Source organism: Schistocerca cancellata, chromosome 6 (assembly GCF_023864275.1).
Source record: "Schistocerca cancellata isolate TAMUIC-IGC-003103 chromosome 6, iqSchCanc2.1, whole genome shotgun sequence".
Taxonomy (NCBI): domain Eukaryota; kingdom Metazoa; phylum Arthropoda; class Insecta; order Orthoptera; family Acrididae; genus Schistocerca; species Schistocerca cancellata.
This window is the reverse complement of record NC_064631.1, coordinates 162892228-162914822: the sequence shown is the minus strand read 5'-3', so window position 1 is coordinate 162914822 and position 22595 is coordinate 162892228. Positions and strand designations below refer to the sequence as shown.

Sequence of the window (22595 nt, the reverse complement as noted above, 5' to 3'; positions counted from 1 at the left end):
GATCCTCTCAAATGTGATCCCTGAACCTCAACCACTGTGGAATCTAGCTCGATTAAACGATAGACAAAGTACTCAGAGACTTTATATTTTACTAGCTGCAGTGTTCGGCATTGCCCGTTGTAAGAGGTACGCGCTATATGCGCTGCCTGCAATAGGCAAGGCATAGGAGAGTCTCTGACCAGACAGCAGTATGTAGTTAGTTGTTGCTTGTCGCTAGTCTGCAGTAGTCTTGAGTAGTCCGCGTGAGTCTGCAGTAGTCGGCGGTAGTCGGCGCGTGTCGGTAGTCTGCTCTGGTCGGGACTCTGCAGGATGAGTATTATTGTAGAAGGTAAAGAAGCAGCCTTGCGCATATCTAGTAATGTATGTTAACTGTCATCAATTTCTTTTAAAAAATCCCCCAATAATAATTTTTATAATATAAAGTAATTTTTTTTAAAAAAGCATTCATTCAATTTAAAGATTTTATTCAATGGATTATCTTTCCTTTCATGAATCACAAAGCATAGGCCAGCATTGCACGGAGCTGTGCCGAAAATTTTTTATATAAGAGCAGATATATTCGCAGTTTTTATTGAGGTAAGAATTTTTGCTTTTTTTATTCAGAATACAGGGCCGAGGCGCAGCGCTGCTGTCGTAATAAAATTTACCAGGTTACTGAATTTTTCTTATTATTTTGGTGTTTAGGAATTTTTCTGTTTCGAACTTAACATTAAATGAGAAAAGAATTTTGTGGGAACATTAAATGTGAATGCATTTCTGCACAGAGATTATAAATGGGAGCCAATTTTGTTCCGAGGTTACAATATTTAAAATTCATATTTTTATTTAATATTTCCGTGGGAAGGTTACACTTGGTTCGTTTTCATATAATTTGAATATTTTTGTGGGGAGGTTACATTAAAATAGAATCACATTCATTTTATTATTTTGGTGGGGAGGTTACACTTGGTTCAATTTTAATATTATTTTTGTGGGGATGTTACACCGTGATGCTTAATAATTGGCACACAAAGAAATTGGATCTGCGCTTTATTGACACTCATAGTAAAAGCAAGCCGTATTGGAAATAGCCGTCGCTTTAAATCGAGGGACATTTTTTGGATGACTGGATGTCAACAGAATGCGACGAATGAGTTCGTCTTCACCCGTTTGAAAAGACGATTAGTTGCGCGGCCTGTTGTTACAAAAAAATGGTTCAAATGGCTCTGAGCACTATGGGACTTACCTTCTGAGGTCATCAGTCCCCTAGAACTTAGAACTACTTAAACCTAACTAACCTAAGGACATCACACACATCCATGCCCGAGGCAGGATTCGAACCTGCGACCGTAGCGGTCGCGCGGTTCCAGACTGAAGCGCCTAGAACCGCTCGTCCACTCCGGCCGGCACCTGTTGTTACATTTTGCGATAAGTATCACATTGTGTTTTTGGAGAATACGTCTTCCACTGTTTAAGCTCTGTTTTCACTTTTTCAGATATGTCTGTGATAACGTCACTGTTTGGGAATTCTTCGGTTCTCTTCGATCTTTTGGTCGGCCGCCGACCTACCGATCTAGTGATTTTATTGGAACTGTATCCACCCCCTGCATTATGGCACTGTGGATTTTAATAATAAAAATAACTATGTAACGCGGACTAAAGTGTCTTCTATGGTATATGCCATATGTAATAACGGCAACTAATCAATGGTTCAAATGGCTCTGAGCACTGTGGGACTTAACATCTGAGGTCATCAGTCCCCTAGAACTTAGAACTACTTAAACCTAACTAACCTAAGGACATCATACACATCCCTGTCCGAGGAAGATTCGAACCAGCGACCGTAGCGATAGCGCGGTTCCAGACTGAAGCGCCTAGAACCGCTCGGCCACACCGGTCGGCAACTAATCAATAAATATGAGTTTACAGTCATGTCAAATTATTTTTTTCTAATATATATATATATATATATATATATATATATATATATATATAGATCGGTCAAGAGTTTTTTGGTAACAACCTTTCCCCTTTATATATTACATACATATATGTTTCAAATGAGGTTACGATATCTCGTGTAGGCAATGATCTTTCTCTTGTCCTGAAGGCAAAGCGTGCAGAATAAAACTGTAGATTTGTATGAATTACAAACAAACGAACAGACACTCTTCTTTGTATATAAAGATAATTAATGTTCAAATGTGTGTGAAATCTTATGGTACTTAACTGCTAAGGTCATCAGTCCCGAAGCTTACACACTACTTAACCTAAATTATCCTAAGGACAAACACACACACACCCATGCCCGAGGGAGGACTCGAACCTCCGCCGGGACCAGCCGCACAGCCCATGACAGCAGCGCCCCAGACCGCTCGGCTAATCCCGCGCGGCGATAATTCATGCTAAAGGCAGAAACTGAAGTTTCAAATTTAAGTAATGGGTAAGAAAATGTTGCGTATCAACGTGGCACGTGGTCGTGGTGTCTTTAGGCCTGGCAATCTTAGTCTCATTTCTCCTGAAGACGGTCAAGATACGTCAGACCCGCGGGACTGCTACGGTCGCAGGTTCGAATCCTGCCTCGAGCATGGGTGTGTGTGATGTCCTTAGGTTGGTTAGGTTTAAGTAGTTCTAAGTTCTAGGGGACTTATGACCTAAGATGTTGAGTCCCATAGTGCTCAGAGCCATTTGAACCATACGTCAGACCTGCTTATCAGATCGTGACTAGTTGCATGGGACTCTCCATCTATCAGAGCAAGCAGGCATTGTGAAAACGTGTACTCTGGTAAAACTGACGCTGCCGAGGTCAACTGCTTTCCTGCAGTCAACAAAGTACGGATAACAGGGCTCACAGTCAACTAGCTGGCACTATCCACAGTGGATGCACTATCCACAGTACGACATTTCAGGAATGGCCAACAACGTATGAGCTGCATACAACCTATAACCATCTTGAAACTTCCTGGCAGATTAAAACTGTGTGCCGGACCGAGACTCGGCAGAGCACTTGCCAGCGAAAGGCAAAGGTCCCGAGTTCGAGTCTCGGTCCGGTACACAGTTTTAATCTGCCAGGAAGTTTCATATCAGCGCACACTCCGCTGCAAAGTGAAAATCTCATTCTGGATACAACCATCTTACTAATCAGGCACGTTATCCAAAGCTCTGTAGGCGTACACCTGAAACTGCAACTCACTTGGCACACAGAGATTAGCATGGGTGCAGGAACATCAGCATTTGTCCCTCGGAGACCAGGGAAAGACCATCTGGACTGAAAAGTCGCGGCACACGTTGGTACACACCCAAAGAATGATACTAGTACGTCGTACAGCATACGGTATGAGGTTTTCCTCTAACCAGCAAGATACAAATTAAGCCGATGGTGGTCTGTGTATATGAATTGTGTAAAATGGGACTCCGAAGTTTTTCTAAAGCGAGCAGATCTGATGTAGCTCTTTATTAGGTATCCAATCACTCTAAAAGTGTTCGTGCAGTGTATGGTGAACACTTGATGGAGCTGGCAGTAGTTGCAATGTTTGTTCGTGCAGTGTATGGTGAACACTTGATGGAGCTGGCAGTAGTTGCAATGTTTGACTGACTTCACAGCTGTTGCGTACATTTGACTTTCTGTCGATAGACGTTTAAATATGTTAAATCCTGCTCTGACTAATCACCGTGAAGTTTACTCCACGGTCAAGTGATTGAGTGTGGGCAACCAATGGTCAAATTTTTTAATAGAGACCATCCCACAACAAATCATAAGGGGCACTAACTCCCCTTCGAAAAAAATCTTGCAATTCAACCTCTAATTTGTGATCGACACTGAAATATACGATACGCTACGATTTACCAGTAGCTCACAGAATTCCATGTGTAATGCAATGTGACTATGAGAGTGGAAAATGAGTCGTGCGCTCCTGTCGTGTTATCTTCTGAGAACTTGATACGGGTTTGTTTGCAATAGAATTTAACCTGACAACAACCTCTGAACTGTAGAGAACAAGCGCCACAGATGCACGTATGCGTTCGCTACATGTTTGCTACATTCGTAGGGAGATTAATGCAAGAATCGAATACGGTAGGTGAAAAACAAAAACTGAGCTTGCTGTCAAAACTGATGTAGTGCAGTTACTGATCACTTGAAAGTGGTCATTGGGACCGAAATCAGCTGACTGTGCGAGATGTGTCGGGCCATAGAGTTCCGACCGACCGCCGTGTCATCCGTTGCCAATGGCGTCATTCGGATGTGATACGGAGGGGCACTGGGTCATCACACCACTCTCCCGGCCACTGTCAGCTTCCCAGGACTTACGAGGAGAACACGGCAAGTGCCATAACTCGATTTCGCAGGGACTTAGATTAGTGGAAGTAAAGACAAAATAAGCGACCATGTTTGTCGTCTTTTCCGTAGTCGACCGTTTCTGGGGAAACGTCCATCAAAGTTTTCGAAATACCTCAGATGCTTTTTAGCGTACGATAAGCTCAGCACAACTGGTTGCTAGCGTTGTAGCCTCTCACTTTCGCGTCCCGTGTTCGAAATCTGATTACTGTTTTTAATTACTTAATTTTTTCATTTATCTATTCATGACCATAGCAGGTTACTACACGAATGTTTCTTATCAAATTGGAGGATATAAAGACGTTATATTAACCGTAATATTACAACTAGATTACGCTACATGTGTCATACATTTATTTCATGATGTATGAGTGTATGCTATTTTCTGGATTTACAATCTTTTTAAATTACCATGTTCTTATACTTCATTCTTATATAAATTCTTATGGTAACTCTTATATTTTATTCTTGTGTCTTCTTTAGGAAGATATGGTGCATTTCTTTGGGGGATACCGATTGTAAAAACATTCGAAACATAGTGATTCCGAACACCAGGAACATCGCACAAAGGCAGGTTTGCAACAGCGAAATTTCTTGATATGAATCTCACTCGGGAAAGAAACGTCGTTAACATTGCAGAAGACTTCACGCGTTGGCAATAATTTCGCTGTAAAGCACTTATAAAGGATAACTTTTCCAAAAAGTGGCCGCTGCAACTGATTGAATGAATCAAGATGCAGTAGTGGAATTTCACAGAAAAAAATTTCAAATTGTTTTAATTCAGTTCTTATACTTTCTGTTCATTCACTATACATACAATTAGTAGATGAATAAGATCAACGTTATTACAATATACGTGGGAAAACATTCGAGCAGTAATCTTCTACGCACACGGGTAGATAAAAGAAAACCAACAAGAAAATTAAAAATAATAATCAAGTTTCGAACACGGGACGCTAAAGTGTTAAGCCGCGACACTGGCCACTGTGCCACCGCTTTGGTTGAACTACACTACTGGCCATTAAAATTGCTACACCACGTAGATGACGTGCTACAGACGCGAAATTTAACCGACAGGAGGAAGATGCTGTGATATGCAAATGATTAGCTTTTCAGAGCATTCACACAAGGTTGGCGCCAGTGGAGACACCTACAACGTGCTGACATGAGGAAAGTTTCCAACCGATTTCTCATACACAAACAGCAGTTGACCGGCGTTGCCTGGTGAAACGTTGTTGTGATGCCTCGTGTAAGGAGGAGAAACGCGTACCATCACGTTTTCGACCGTCGGATTGTAGCCTATCACGATTGCGGTTCATCGTATCGCGACATTGCTGCTCGCGTTGGTCGAGATCAAATGACTGTTAGCAGAATATGGAATCGGTGGGTTCAGGAGGGTGATACGGAACGCGGTGCTGGTTCCCAACGGCCTCGTATCATTAGCAGTCGAAATGACAGGCATCTTATCCACATGCCTGTAACGGACCGTGGAGCCACATCTCGATATCTGAGTCAACAGATGGGGACGTTTGGAAGACAACAACCATCTGCACGAACAGTTCGACGACGTTTGCAGCAGCATGGACTATCAGCTCGGAGACCATGGCTGCGGTTACCCTTGACGCTGCATCACAGACAGGAGCGCCTCCGATGGTGTACTCAATGATGAACCTGGGTGCACAAATGGCAAAAGTTCATTTTTTCGGATGAATCCAGGTTCTGTTTACAGCGTCATGATGGTCATATCCGTGTTTGGCGACATAGCGGTGAACGCACATTGGAAGCGTGTATTCGTCATCGCCATACTGGCGTATCACCCTGCGTGGTGGTATGGGGTGCCATTGGTTACTCGTCTCGGTCACCTCTTGTTCGCATGGGCACTTTGAACAGTGGACGTTACATTTCAGATGTGTTACGATCCGTGGCTCTACCCTTCATTCGATCCCTGCGAAACCCTACATTTCAGCAGGATAATGCACGACCGTATGTTGCAGGTCGTGTACGGGCCTTTCTGGATACAGAAAATATTCGACTGCTGCCCTGGCCAGTACGTTCTCCAGATCTCTCACCAATTGAAAATGTCTGGTCAATGGTGGCCGAGCAACTGGCTCGACACAATACGCCAGTCAGTACTCTTGATGAACTGTGGTATCGTGTTGAGGCTGCATGGGCAGCTGTACCAGTACACGCCATCCAAGTTCTGTTTGACCCAATGCCCAGGCGTATGAAGGCCGTTATTACGGCCAGAGGTGGTTTTCCTGGGTTTTGATTTCTCAGGATCTATGCACCCAAATTGCGTGAAAATGCAATCACATGTCAGTTCTAGTATAATACACTCCTGGAAATTGAAATAAGAACACCGTGAATTCATTGTCCCAGGAAGGGGAAACTTTATTGACACATTCCTGGGGTCAGATACATTACATGATCACACTGACAGAACCACAGGCACATAGACACAGGCAACAGAGTATGCACAATGTCGGCACTAGTACAGTGTATATCCACCTTTCGCAGCAATGCAGGCTGCTATTCTCCCATGGAGACGATCGTAGAGATGCTGGATGTAGTCCTGTGGAACGGCTTGCCATGCCATTTCCACCTGGCGCCTCAGTTGGACCAGCGTTCGTGCTGGACGTGCAGACCGCGTGAGACGACGCTTCATCCAGTCCCAAACATGCTCAACGGGGGACAGATCCGGAGATCTTGCTGGCCAGGGTAGCTGACTTACACCTTCTAGAGCACGTTGGGTGGCACGGGATACATGCGGACGTGCATTGTCCTGTTGGAACAGCAAGTTCCCTTGCCGGTCTAGGAATGGTAGAACGATGGGTTCGATGACGGTTTGGATGTACCGTGCACTATTCAGTGTCCCCTCGACGATCACCAGTGGTGTACGGCCAGTGTAGGAGATCGCTCCCCACACCATGATGCCGGGTGTTGGCCCTGTGTGCCTCGGTCGTATGCAGTCCTGATTGTGGCGCTCACCTGCACGGCGCCAAACACGCATACGACCATCATTGGCACCAAGGCAGAAGCGACTCTCATCGCTGAAGACGACACGTCTCCATTCGTCCCTCCATTCACGCCTGTCGCGACACCACTGGAGGCGGGCTGCACGATGTTGGGGCGTGAGCGGAAGACGGCCTAACGGTGTGCGGGACCGTAGCCCAGCTTCATGGAGACGGTTGCGAATGGTCCTCGCCGATACCCCAGGAGCAACAGTGTCCCTAATTTGCTGGGAAGTGGCGGTGCGGTCCCCTACGGCACTGCGTAGGATCCTACGGTCTTGGCGTGCATCCGTGCGTCGCTGCGGTCCGGTCCCAGGTCGACGGGCACGTGCACCTTCCGCCGACCACTGGCGACAACATCGATGTACTGTGGAGACCTCACGCCCCACGTGTTGAGCAATTCGGCGGTACGTCCACCCGGCCTCCCGCATGCCCACTATACGCCCTCGCTCAAAGTCCGTCAACTGCACATACGGTTCACGTCCACGCTGTCGCGGCATGCTACCAGTGTTAAAGACTGCGATGGAGCTCCGTATGCCACGGCAAACTGGCTGACACTGACGGCGGCGGTGCACAAATGCTGCGCAGCTAGCGCCATTCGACGGCCAACACCGCGGTTCCTGGTGTGTCCGCTGTGCCGTGGGTGTGATCGTTGCTTGTACAGCCCTCTCGCAGTGTCCGGAGCAAGTATGGTGGGTCTGACACACCGGTGTCAATGTGTTCTTTTTTCCATTTTCAGGAGTGTATATTTGTCAATTAATACCCGTTTATCATCTGCTTTTCTTCTTGGTGTAGCAATTTTAATGATCAGTAATAAACTTATTCGGTAAGAGGCACAAAGTTTGCTCAGTAAAGATCGAATACCGACACCTAAGCCGAAACACGTGTTCACTTATTTTGACCACTCTTCCACTCAGTGAAGCTTCTGAGAAACCGAGATACGGCACTTGCCGTGTTCTCCTCGTTAGAGCCGCTACATTTCGCTCATATAGCACCTTAACTGGCATCAGAAGGTTCAATGCACCTGCCTCCAATCCTTCCACCAGGGAAAAATCTCTGGCAGTGCCGGAAATTGAGTCAGTGTCGTCCACATAGCTGTCAGACACACTGACCATTTAGCTAAGGAGGCGGAGAAGGTGCGTAGAACTGGTCTCATTAGTACAGCCAAATAGGTGAACAATGACTTCAGCTAGGACATTAAAACCGCGAAATGCCCCTTCTGATGTCAGTGCTCATACGTCCATTTGGAGCGTGTTCTCACCTCTGAACCGTTGGTACATCTCGTCGAGGTCATCGGCCAAACTCCTGGTGCCGAGAATGCTCTTGCGTGTGTTCCCAAACGGCGTCCAGGGCCAGAGCTGCGGCACGTCCCTGGTGCTCCAATAGATGTAGTGCCTGTAGTAGCACACCCACAACAGCACCAGCACCGCCAGCGCCGACAGCACCAGCTCTCTCGGGCACCACTCCACACCCTCCATCAAAGCGACTCTCTGCTGCGGTCAGCGGATGTCAGGATTATGCAGATTCTGAAAAGAATGAGCACCAGATGCATATGACCAAGAACCGAATGAACCATTTAAAGCTTCGTTCTCGACGCAGTCACTTTCTTAGGAAGATGGAAACGTCAGCTCCTCCTGTGGTTTTCCTCAGTCACTTCACTTGAATGCCGAGATGGTTCCCTCAACAGCTCTACACAATATGGTCAAAACTCTACGGTTGCTCCACTGAGGGCTTTCTGTGGAACACTAGGTTACTCGTCCAAGTCTGTCACAATACCCCTTTTAGTCCGTGAGCTACTCAAAATATCGAAACGAGGTTGTCGGCAAATGGCAGCACTCAGAGTGTCGTGTAACTCTATTGTATGGTTAATACTCATAAATCTCGTATCGACTGATACAGTGAAGCAAGTATATTTCTTGGAGAATGGAATGATACACGAAGGGCGTTCAATAAGTAATACAACACATTTTTTTCTCGGCCAATTTCGGCTGAAAAAATACGGAATCTGTTGTGAGTAATCGTGGAACATTTCCGTTTCATAAACTGCCGACTGGTGGCGGTTCTACAGGTAGCCTAAAAAATGACGTCAGTAAGGGAGGCGCGTTCCAAGCTGAGAGCTGTCATTGAGTTCCTTTTGGTGGAAAAAAAGGGCATCACAGACATCGATAGGTGCTTGCTGAAAGTCTGCGAGACCTGGAAGTGAACGAAAGCACGGCGAGTCGTAGGGCGAGACGTCTGTCATCATCGCAACAAGTTACGCAAACCTGTCTGATCTCCCGCGTGCCGTCCGGCCGCACACAACTGTGACTTCTGTAATGTTGGAACATGCGGATAGGTCACAACTAAACACCTCGCTGCTCAACGGATCGTCTATGTTGGTAGTGCTGACACACTCGTCCACTAGTCAGGTCCTCAAAGGTGTGTACCAGCTCGGTTCATCGCCGCCTAACACAAGACCATAAACAATGAAGGTGCAATCTGTGGGAAGCAGTACGTGGAAGATCGGGAAGTTATTGACGCAGCAAAGCGTTGGCTCCGACGTCGACCAGTAGGGTGGTACCATACGGGTATAAAGGGCCCTCCCAGTAAGGTGCCGTAAGGTTGTCGCATTGATCGGAGATTATGTTAAAAAATAAGGTTTTTGTAGCCGAAAGAGGGGGAACAATTTGAAAGCCCCTCGTACATTTTAATGACAGTCGGAGTCTCTTGAAAAGGCTAATACTGTGATATAATGCTTGCTAATGTTGCTTTGGAACATTTCGTTAAAGTATTCGAGAAATCTGCTAAAACTTAATGGCTATTGTTATGTAAACACCGCCAAGTTCTGATGCCAAACTCCTTCGTTATATGCAACAAGAAGATAGGCCTAATATATGAAACTGACTATGGAGAATAGGTAAAGAATGCATTGCTAAGTTATATGAAAAATATTTGGGCCAAAATGAGTATTGTACAATGAGAAATAATTATTTTGAAAGAAATATGAATAGAATACAGGAAGGAGGTATAGATAGGACTTTTTGGGAATAATGATGGATGAAGGGAGATCTCCAAGAAGCAAAGAAAATTTTGTTTGCAAAATACTGCAGTAAAACAAACTCTGTCCTTTCCTTGTGTTATCCCACTATGTGTTTGTGTACCCTTGTGTATTTATGTTCTTCCTGTCTTTATATGTTTATCTGATAAGACTTATGCTGTACAGTTTTTCTAGTGCTAAGCTACATTCACTATAATGAGGAATACTGTTATCCTCAAACATAATTGGCATTAATAATATGTTATTTACCTTGTAAATATGCTTAGACATTATTTATTCTGTTTTGTTTTAATGCTAATGTGTGAAGTGGATGTTTCAATAATTATTCTGATCTTTTATGTATTTACTTATGTCATAATTCCTGTAACACTGATGTATATGTTTATTTCTATTATTCTGTAAAGCCTGTATTACTGCAAATGTTATCTGTATTATTATGTTTTTAATGATGTATTTTGTACCTTTGTAATTGTATTCTCATGTTATAATATTGTAATTGACACCAGTTAATCAAATTAAGTAACTTGTAAGCATTCATTTCACTGCACACATTTCTGTTGGTCACAGTAATGCACAAAATGTGAGAAGTTGGGACTGTTAGTGTTTGCACGTGTGTAAATAATTCAGCAAGGGACTGGATAACAGCATTGCTGGTTCTAAGGACAATTCCAAAAACTTTGTGAGTGCACAAGTGGTGGTTATGAACTTGCTATATTATCCGCAAGACTCTTCAATGGTGATTGTGCACCTGCACAGTCACAACAGATGGCTGCTGGCCATCTCTACAAGGACTACAGTGGGTCTGCATCTTTGATGGCCCACCAATACCATTATTTCTACAAGGACTACAGTGGGTCTACACCTCTGGTGGCCTACCAATACCGTAATCTCTACCAGGACTACAGTGGGTCTGCTCTGTGATGACCTACCTACCAATATTCTTCAGAACTTCGAATGACTCTGCTGTGGGTTTGCTCCATTGTGGCCCATTACCTGTCAGCATGTCAAGAGTCAGCACTGTCTTTCCGTTGGAAGGACACCACTACTTCTTCAAGACTGCATGGAAATCCACTACTTCTGTGTGCAATTTTTTTACTAATGAGACTTTGTGAAAAAAAACTGTAATTACTATTATGATGAATGATCAGGACTATCTTTATGGACTGTGAGAAAATTTTAGCTTTTGACCAACATTGTATCAATAAGTGTGTGCATTTGATTTCTTTGTTATTGTATTTAAGAAAAATTTTATCAAATCATTATTGGCTACTGGCCAAAAAAATTTGTAAAATTTTTTGTGGGGAGCATGGGGGCTATGTAAGTAGGCTGTTTATGTTTTCTTTATGTAACTAGGCTGTTTATGTTTTCTTATTGGCAACGTTATCTAGCGCTCTGTACGAAAATCACTGGCTGTGCTGTGTGCAGCCTGTGGCTAGTTTGCATTGTTGTCTGCCATTGTAGTGTTGGGCAGCGGCAGCTGGATGTAAACAGCGCATAGCGTTGCGCAGTTGGAGGTGAGCCGCCAGCAGTGGTGGATGTGGGGAGAGAGATGGCGGAGTTTTGAAAAATGTCATGAACTGGTGTATATATTATGACTTTTGATGATATTAAGGTAAATACAGTGTTTGTTCTCTATTAAAATCTTTCATTTGCTAACTATCCCTATCAGTAGTTAGTGACTGCCGTAGTTTGAATCTTTTATTTAGCTGGCAGTAGTGGCGCTCGCTGTATTGCAGTAGCTTGAGTAACGAAGATTTTTGTGAGGTAAGTGATTTGTGAAAGGTATAGTTTAATGTTTGTCAGAGCCATTCTTTTGTAGGGATTTTTGATAGTCAGATTGCGTTGCGCTAAAAATATTGTGTGTCACTTTAGTGAATGTTTGAGTACGTTCAGTAATGCTCAGCTGTTTGAAAAGCAAATAGTGTAAGAGGTTTATAAGCACAGTCTTGTATAAATTGTTCAAAGGTGACGTTTCAACAGTGCTTGCTGATAGATTTGTTATCGGTGATTTCGATCAACACGCGAGTGTTACGGAGATGCTTCCATCACTCGAACGAGAATCCCTGGAGGGATGACGATGTCCTCTCTGCGGAACACTACCGATAAAATATAGAGAACCGGCATTTTCGGCTGACTGCAAAACGATTCTACTGCCGTCAACATACATTTTTTTTTCGATGACCGCGAAGACAAGACAGGAGTAATTAGAGCTCGCACGGAGTCATAAGACAGTCGCTTTCCCTCCCTGCATTTGCGCATGCAACGGTAAAGGAATGTCTAGCAGTGGTGCAAGATAACGTCTGTCACGCACAGCACGGTGGCATGCATAGTGTGGCCGGCCGTGGTGGCCGAGCGGTTCTAGGCGCTACAGTCTGGAACCGCGCGACCGCTACGGTTGCAGATTAGAATCCTGCTTCGGGCATGGATGTGTGTGATGTCCTTAGGTTAGTTAGGTTTAAGTAGTTCTAAGTTTTAGGGGACTGATGACCTCAGAAGTTAAGTCTCATAGTGCTCAGAGCCATTTGAAAACAAGTAAACAGTCTGAAGGCTTGATACACCGCTACCGAATGGCACGAGAGCTGCACTTCACGATGTTTACAACGGAATGTCTAATTCAGGATCCTTGTTTGTCAACATTTATCGGGTTCAAAATGGCTCTGAGCACTATGGGACTTAAACTTCTGAGGTCATCTGTCCCCTAGAACTTAGAACTATTTAAACCTAACTAACCTAAGGACATCACTCACATCCTTGCCCGAGGCAGGATTCGAACTTGCGACCGTAGCGGTCGCGCGGTTCCAGACTATAGCGCCTAGAACCGCTCGGCCACCACGGCCGGCCATTTATTGGGTATTTTTGCTAAAAGTTTCGACTTCAGCATTAAGAAGCTTTGCATCACTGTACTACATCTACATCTGCATGGATACTCTGCAAATCACATTTAAGTGAGGGTTCATCGAACCACCTCCACAATTCTCTATTATTCCAATCTCGTATACCGCGCGGAAACAATGAACACCTATATATTTCCGTACGAGCTCTGATTTCCTTTTTTTTATAGTGGCGACCGTTCCTCCTTATGAAGGTCGGTGTCAACAAAATATTTTCGCATTCGGAGGAGGAAGTTGGTGACTGGAATTTCGTGAGAAGATTCCGTCGCAACGAAAAACGCATTTCTTTTAACGATTTACAGCCCAAATCCTGTATCATTTATGTGACTCTCCCAGTCCTATCTGGTAAGTATCCCACACCGCGCAGCAGTATTCTAAAAGAGGACGGACAAGCGTAGTGTAGGCAGTCTCCTTGGTAGATCTGTTACATTTTATAAGTGCCCTGCCAATAAAACGCAGTCTTTGGTTAGCCTTCCCCACAACATTTTCTATGTGTTCCTTCCAATTGTAATACCTAGGTATTTAGTTGAATTTACGGCTTTTAGATTAGACTGATTTATCGTGTAACCGAAGTTTAACGAGTACCTTTTAGCACTCATGTGGATCACCTCACACTTTTCGTTATTTAGGGTCAACTGCCACTTTTCGCACCATTCAGATATTTTTTCTAAATCGTTTTGCAGTTTGTTTTGATCTTCTGATGACTTTATTAGTCGATAAACGACACGTCATCTGCAAACAACCATAGACGGCTGCTTAGATTGTCTCCCAAATCATTTATATAGACAAGGAACACCATAGGGCCTGTAGCACTACCTTGGGCAACGCCAGCAATCACTTCTGTTTTACTCGATGACTTTCCGTCAATTACTACAAACTGTGACCTCTCTGACAGGAAATCACAAAACCAGTCACATAAGTGAGACGATATTGCATAAGCACGCAATTTCACTAAGAGCCGCTTGTGTGGTACAGTGTCAAAAGCCCTCCGGAAATCCAGAAATACGGAACGGATCTGAAATCCCTTGTCAATAGCACTCAACAACACCTCATGTGAATAAAGAGCCAGTTGTGTTTCACAGGTACGATGTTTTCTAAACCCCTGTTGACTGTGTTTCAATAGACAGTTTTCTTCGAGGTAATTCATAATGTTCGAACACAATGTACAGGGTGTTTCAAAAATGACCGGTATATTTGAAACGGCAATAAAAACTAAACGAGCAGCGATAGAAATACACCGTTTGTTGCAATATGCTTGGGACAACAGTACATTTTCAGGCGGACAAACTTTCGAAATTACAGTAGTTACAATTTTCAACAACAGATGGCGCTGCAAGTGATGTGAAAGATATAGAAGACAACGCAGTCTGTGGGTGCGCCATTCTGTACGTCGTCTTTCTGCTGTAAGCGTGTGCTGTTCACAACGTGCAAGTGTGCTGTAGACAACATGGTTTATTCCTTAGAACAGAGGATTTTTCTGGTGTTGGAATTCCACCGCCTAGAACACAGTGTTGTTGCAACAAGACGAAGTTTTCAACGGAGGTTTCATGTAACCAAAGGACCGAAAAGCGATACAATAAAGGATCTGTTTGAAAAATTTCAATGGACTGGGAACGTGACGGATGAACGTGCTGGAAAGGTAGGGCGACCGCGTACGGCAACCACAGAGGGCAACGCGCAGCTAGTGCAGCAGGTGGTCCAACAGCGGCCTCGGGTTTCCGTTCGCCGTGTTGCAGCTGCGGTCCAAATGACGCCAACGTCCACGTATCGTCTCATGCACCAGAGTTTACACCTCTATCCATACAAAATTCAAACGCGGCAACCCCTCAGCGCCGCTACCATTGCTGCACGAGAGACATTCGCTAACGATATAGTGTACAGGATTGATGACAGCGATATGCATGTGGGCAACATTTGGTTTACTGACGAAGCCTGGACGGCTTCGTCAATAAACAGAACTGGCGCATATGGGGAACCGAAAAGCCCCATGTTGCAGTCCCATCGTCCCTGCATCCTCAAAAAGTACTGGTCTGGGCCGCCATTTTTTCCAAAGGAATCATTGGCCCATTTTTCAGATCCGAAACGATTACTGCATCACGCTATCTGGACATTCTTCGTGAATTTGTGGCGGTCAAACTGCCTTAGACGACACTGCGAACACCTCGTGGTTTATGCAAGATGGTGCCCGGCCACATCGCACGGCCGACGTCTTTAATTTCCTGAATGAATATTTCGATGATCGTGTGATTGCTTTGGGCTATCCGAAACATACAGGAGGCGGCGTGGATTGGCCTCCCTATTCGCCAGACATGAACCCCTGTGACTTCTTTCTGTAGGGACACTTGAAAGACCAGGTGTACCGCCAGAATCCAGAAACAATTGAACAGCTGAAGCAGTACATCTCATCTGCATGTGAAGCCATTCCGCCAGACACGTTGTCAAAGGTTTCGGGTAATTTCATTCAGAGACTACGCCATATTATTGCTACGCATGGTGGATATGTGGAAAATATCGTACTATAGAGTTTCCCAGACCGCAGTGCCATCTGTTGTTGAAAATTGTAACTACTGTAATTTCGAAAGTTTGTCTGCCTGAAAATGTACTGTTGTCCCAAGCATATTGCAACAAACGGTGTATTTCTATCGCTGCTCGTTTAGTTTTTATTGCCGTTTCAAATATACCGGTCATTTTTGAAACACCCTGTATATTCTAAAATCGTGATACATATCGACGTTAACGATATTTAGTGGATTATACCTTTCTTGAATATTGGTGTGACCTGTGCAACTTTCCAGCCTTTGGGTACGGGTCCTTCGTGTAGCGAACGGTTGTATATGATTGTTAAGTATTGAGCTAATGCATCAGCATACTCCGAAAGGAAACTAATTGGTATACAGTCTGGACCAGAAGACTTGCTTTTATTAAGTTATTTAAGTTGCTTCACTAATGCGAGGATATTTACTTCTACGTTACTCATGTTGGCAGCTGTTCTCGATTCGAATTCTGGAATATTTACATGGTCTTCTTTTGTGAAGGCATTTCGGAAGGCTGTGTTTAGTAACTCTGCTTTGGCAGCTTTATCTTCGGTTGTATCTCCATTGCTATCGCGCAGAGAAGGCATTGATTGTTTCTTGTCGCTAACGCACTTCACATACGACCAGAATGTCTTTGGATTTTCTGCCAGGTTCTGAGACAACGTTTCGTTGTGGAAACTGTTACAGACATCTCGCACTGAAGTCCGCGTTAAATTTCGAGCTTCTCTAAAAGATCGCCAATCTTGGGGATTTTGCGTCTGTTTAAATTTGGCATGTTTGTTTCGTTGTATCTGCCACAGTGTTCTAACCCGTTTTGTGTACCAAGGAGGATCAGCTCCGTCGTTTGTTAATTTATTTGGTATAATCTCTCAACTGCTGCCGATACTATTTCTTTGAATTTAAGCCACATCTGATCTGCACTCATATTATTAATTTGGAAGGAGTGAAGATTGTCTCTCAGGAAGGAGTCAAGTGAATTTTTTTCTGCTTTTGTGAATAGGTATACTTTTCGCTTATTTTTCGGGTATTTGGGGATTACAATATTCAATCTCACTACGACAACCCTGTGTTCACTAATCTCTGAATAATTTTTGATGCTCGTTATTAACTCAGGATTCACAAGCTTTCAAAAATGCCTTTAAAAAGATAGTTCCACTTTAAAAATCATACTTCCGTAAGTATGTCTGTTTGATACAAGTTTCAAGAGTGTACACACAACATATTACGTGCCTGTGAGCGTAGAACCATTGGCCGAAAACCTTGTGGCGATTACTTTGAACCGTTCACGAAATAGAAGAGCTGTTATGTATTGCGATATTCGCCTTGTTCAGCTGTAAGTGCACTCTGTCAACATCACACCCTGTTTTCTCTCAGAATGAGCCCGCGGAGAGAACAGAGTGAACTCATACGGAGTGTGGCTGTAGGAAACCATAAGATTTTACAGTCCATTTGAGGGATGCGGCAGGATTTGCGTGTACCCAGATCATCTTAATAGTTGTTTTGGTGCGAACTTAAACGTCAGGGATGCAACCTATCGCTAGAACAGACATAATGGAGCCGACCAGTTCTGAAGTGTGCTTTGCAAATCAGTCATCAAAGATTGGCGTTAACGTCCCGTCGACAGTGAGGTCATTAGAGACGGAACGGAAACTCGGACTTGAAAGGAAATCGGCCTTGTGTTTTTCGAAAAGAGTAGGGAAACGACGCCAATCGCAAATCTGGACGACCGGAAGGGAATTTGAAGACCAGAGTCTTACCACTGCTTTACCTCGCTCAGTACCAGTTGTCCGACATGCGCCTCAGCTAATCATAGAGTATCAGAAACCGAAATCGGAGAAGGTAGCTATGTTGGACGCTGCGTTCTGCAGTAAAGTCGACTTTCTAACTCATCCCAAAGGTGTTCCATTGGATTCAGATCGGGTTTCTCGGCAGGCCAGCCCATTTCACGAATGTTGTTGTCCGCAAACCACTGCCTCAGTAATTCTGCTTTATGACAGGGTGCATTGCCATGCTGATACAGTCACCGTCTTCGAACTGTTCCTCTCCTGTAAGCTGTACACAATGCTGTAAAGTTCTTCATATCCTTTCTCATTTAGCATTTTCTTAAGCGCAATGAGTGGACCACACCCTAATGACAAAAAAGACACCCATACCGTAACACCACCTCACCCGTACTTCACACGGTGGCAAGTAATGGTCTCCAGGTATACAGAAAAACCAAACCCTTCCATCGGATTGTCACAGGATATAGTGTGATTCATCACTCCAAGTCAATTGTTTCGAGTCATCCACCATTCACTGACGTCACTCTTTATTACACCTCAACGGTCACTTAACACTGACTATCGAAACGTGTGGCTTATGAGAAGCTGCTGGGTCATTGTACCCCATTCTTTTTAACTAACTACCCAGATTCATTGTGCTAGCTGAACGGCTAGTCGCAGTCTGGAACTGAAGAGTGATTTCTTTCGCTGATTCAATGAGATTTTTCGCAACAACGCTCTGCAGTGTTCGCCGGTCCTGTTTGTCCGTATTTACGGTCTACCTTGTCTTGGTTTAGCTGAGGATGTTCCTTCGCATTTGCATTTCACAGTCACCAACACTCTACTTGGGCAGATTTAGAAAGTTTGAAATCTATCTGATACAGTTTGTTACTGATAAGACATCGAAAGAGCAATGCACGTTCGAAATCTCGAGCTCTCATGACCAATCCATTCTGCTGTTATGGCTTCTCTGCTGATTTTTTTGTTTTGTTTTTTTTCTTTTATTGTTATTTCAATTCTGCACAACGGGGGAGGGCTGACAGCGGACAAAAGCCGCTCTTCAGCCAAAGGCTACAAAAACTGTATTAAAAAATACTTGAAACATATAAAAGATGACAATTGCAGATGATTTTGTAAAAAATGCTTAAAAGTGACTATTTTTACATAAAAACAAGTGACAATAAACGAGGATTTGTAAAATACACGTAGATGAAAATACTGATGGTTTTTATAACTCACCTAACTATTTTATAACACAGTTAATATAGTCACTCTTGAACGTGAATGATCCAATGGTGTAATGCTGATGCTAGGTGACACGCTAAAAAATTGTCATGATGAAGGTGCAGTGATGAATATGAGACCCTGTAGAGCCGCAGACATCGACTAGAGGTCAGCAAGGTGGATGAAGGGGAAGGAGAAAATTGGAGGATGGCGTGAGGTGGAGGGTTGGAAAGAGGGGTATATGTCGAGACGGATTTCATCGTTTGGGAGTATGACGTGCTTAAAATTCTGGCGAGAGAGGATGAATGAGGCAAGGAGGTGCACGGAAGGTGGAATATGGATGTAGTGGCGCAACAGGGTACCAGGATTGTTGGTCAGTCGGTGGGAAACTGAGTGCCGGGACCAGGTTTTGCGAATTATGCATCGGGTCGGAATGTGCTCCAGGAAGAGAAGAAGACGTGGGAAATGGGTGAATTAGTACAGGATTGCGCATTGTAGAAGGTAGGCGGATGCGGAAAGCGTATCTTTCCAGGATTTCAAAGGACTTGTAGAGTTTAGACGAGGGACGACAGGATACTAACCGCCTACTTTTATACACCTCTTGTGACATCTAGTGGTCAGTCGCGTATTATGTAGGGTGTCCGGATACCTCAAATCAGATAGTGTACGTCTATAAATTTTGGGAATGTTTTCTTACAGAAAAACAAGAAAAACTCCGGATAAGCGTACTTGAAGCGCAAGTATACAGGGGACAGTGGACTTCACCGAGCAAGTTGAAAACAGCTGATTGCTCTGAGCACTATGGGACTTAACTTATAAGGTCATCGGTCCCCTAGAACTTAGAACTACTTAATCCTAACTAACCTAAAGACATCACAAACATCCATGCCCGAGGCAGGATTCGAACCTGCGACCGTAGCGGTCGCGCGGTTCCAGACTGTAGCGCCTAGAACTGCTCGGCCACCCCGGCCGGCCAGCTGATTGCTGTCACATGACGGGAATGAGTGCTGAATTCTTGTTTACTGCTGTGGAATGTCTCGCGCCCCTTCTGGATGCTATTCTGCAGGCTGATGGCCTTCGCGGAACATACGTAATCGCAGCGGGTTTGGTGTTCGTACTAAGCCATTACTCAAACAAAATAAACAGAAAAGAGAAAAAAAAATGAATAATCGCAAAATGTGGAGAGATGCAGTTTTCAAAGACTGTACAGAAAAAAAGTGGAAATTTTTATACCTCATTGAAATTACTGTCAGAATAGTTCCCTTTACACCGACTGGTCAGGCTGCTGCTCGGTCACACTTCGGATATCTGATTATTCTGACAGTAACTTTAAATGATTACAAAAAATTTCCACGTTTTTCCGTACAGACTTCAAAAACAGCTTCTTACTGCTCCCCATATTTTGCGATTATTGATTTTTCGCTTTATACGTTTCGTTTGGATTTCCTGATATGAGAGTATTTAGACGCGAAGTCATACTATCTCTGTTTTCTATCATACAAAGAACTAATTGCTGTTATCTGGTAGCGATAGGGTGGATCTCTGCGTCGCACTGGGAATCAAGAAGGCCTTTCTGAGTGAGTGAAGCGGTGCTCCAGTCAAGGATCTAGCCTCCGTCTCTAATTCCGAAGATTACTTTAAAACGTTCGATTACTTAGTCGTTTCCTGACAGATTTTGTGCGTCATCTTCGACATCATCGCTGTCAGTGGGTCGTCAAAACACAAACAAATGAAACATTTAGCATTGCACAACAGTGATTCTCAGTAAGATGTACGACACCCAAGTAAAAGGAGTGAGATGCTCTTTAGTTGTCATTTATTCTAGACTACACTCGAATAAGAACGCGTCCGTTGACGAAGAAATGCGAGTGGATGCGCAATGTTTTATATAGGTATTAGGTTATTTTTTAGACACTTACCTATCAGCCCAGGTCTACAGGTTTTTGACTTTCGGCACGGCAAGGGCGCGACTTCACTTTGCAAATATCTTCGTGGACTGTGCTCCTTGCGAGCGACGGAGATTGTATATAAGAACGGCGCAGAGACAGGTGCGCCTGATAACGCGATAAGGGCGCGTGACTCCACAGGAAACAGGAAGCAGCTTCTTAGGTACCGACAATGATTACGAACGTGTCGACTACTTGAGACAGAGGCAGCTTCTACACTACGTGCGAGAAGTTGCCGTCTCACTCTTGGCTTTGCACAACTGGGAAAATGAATAGACGTCTTATTGGCTTTCCTGCTTTGAAGCTGACTAAAAATTTTGTTCTCAATATTGAATTTTGTTCTCAGTATTGTTTCAGATGAGAAGCCATACGTGATGTAAGTGTACACAGTTGGACGTTTGAAGAGCAATTAGTATTGTGTATGTGGATGCATGAAAGTCCAGAGGCAGGATAAGAAATGACAGAATTTGTTTCGGGAGCGCTCCACCTCGTAAAGCAACCCTGCTTGATTCGGAGAAACTTGCTTTTGTTTCCAGCAGTATCAGGGACAGGCCGTGTAGCGACGTAAGAAAAGACGAGAGGAAACGTGTGCGGCCATAGCCCAATCGACTGAGCGGCATCCAGTGCAATCTGTTTGCAAAAGAGCAACTGACCTTCAAGTATCGATTTTAACAATCCATGAATGCTTTAAAAATGATTTGAAAACGTTGAATTCAGGCAGATTTTTGTTAATAAATTGTTTGACAACGACATAGAGCAGTCTGCTGTGCTTTTTTGGCACAATTTACAAATGCTCTGGAGACGCCTGATTGAGGGAGCAAGCACAGCAGAAGTGGCACATATATGTTCATTGTCGACCAACCGCACCGTCAGCGGGGATTCGTCCAAAGTATTCTATGGGGTTTCGGGATTGCAGCCGGATCATGTTGACTTCTTGCCACAACATTTCAGCTTGCAACCGTCCAGCCATCTTCAGGCGAGTGCCCGCCACTGGAGACAGTTTTTTTCCCCTTTATTGTGATTTCATTCCCCTGCCCCATATGGGAAAGGGAGGGCTGGCACCAGCGCAATCCGCTGCTCTTCAACCGAGTGAAACATTTATTAAAAAGATGAAAATGATATAAAAGACGATAAAAAGGGGGACATAAGAACATAATAAGGAGAGACGGTGGGGGTTAAAATGTACACTTACACGGAGACGTTCATTGTGGGACAGTTAAAAAAGTCGACATAAAGTTAAAAAACACAGTTGGCGAATCGTAGAGCACGTAAAATACACCGAAGTCACACGCACAACCTAATTGTATTCTCATGTCGTAAATTTGTAATTGTATAGACACCAGTTCTTCAAATTAAAGTTTCATTACACTGTACACGTTTCTGTTGGTCATAGTATATGCACAATATGTGAAAAAAGGGACTGTTAGTGCTCGCACGTGTGTTGATAATTCAGTAAGGGGTTGGCTTACAGCATTGCTGGTTCTAAGGACATACCAAAAAGTCTGTGAGTGCACAAGTGGTGGTTTATGGACTTGCTATATTGTCTGCAAGACTCTTTAATGGTGATTGTGCACCCGCACAGTCGCAACAGATGGTTGCTGGCCATCTCTACAAGGACTACAGTGGGTCTACACCTTTGATGACCCACCAATACCATTATTTCTACAAGGACTGCAGTGGGTCTGCACCTCTGGGGGCCCACCAATATCATAATCCCTACCAAGACTACAGTGGGTCTGCTCCATGATGACCTACCTACCTACCAATATTTTTCAAAACTTCGACTGACTCTCCTGTGGGTTTGCTCTGTTGTGACCCATTACCTGTCTGCACGTCAAGAGTCAGCACTGTCTTTCCGTTGGAAGGGCAACACT

General features: G+C 44.1%; 1 protein-coding gene across 2 annotated transcripts in view; it reads right to left on the bottom strand.

The window, feature by feature from the left end:
* LOC126190798 (probable cytochrome P450 6a14) overlaps positions 1–20767 on the bottom strand; it is a 101086-nt gene extending 80319 nt beyond the window's left edge. For both annotated transcript variants that reach the window (XM_049931346.1, XM_049931347.1), the window contains exons 1-2: positions 20695–20767; positions 8588–8852 (exon numbers count right to left, since the gene is read on the bottom strand). In XM_049931346.1, coding sequence (XP_049787303.1) covers positions 8588–8804 — 217 coding nt within the window. In that variant the 5' untranslated portion in view covers positions 8805–8852; positions 20695–20767. The remainder of the gene's footprint in view (positions 1–8587; positions 8853–20694) is intronic.
* Between the last annotated feature and the right edge of the window lie 1828 nt (positions 20768–22595).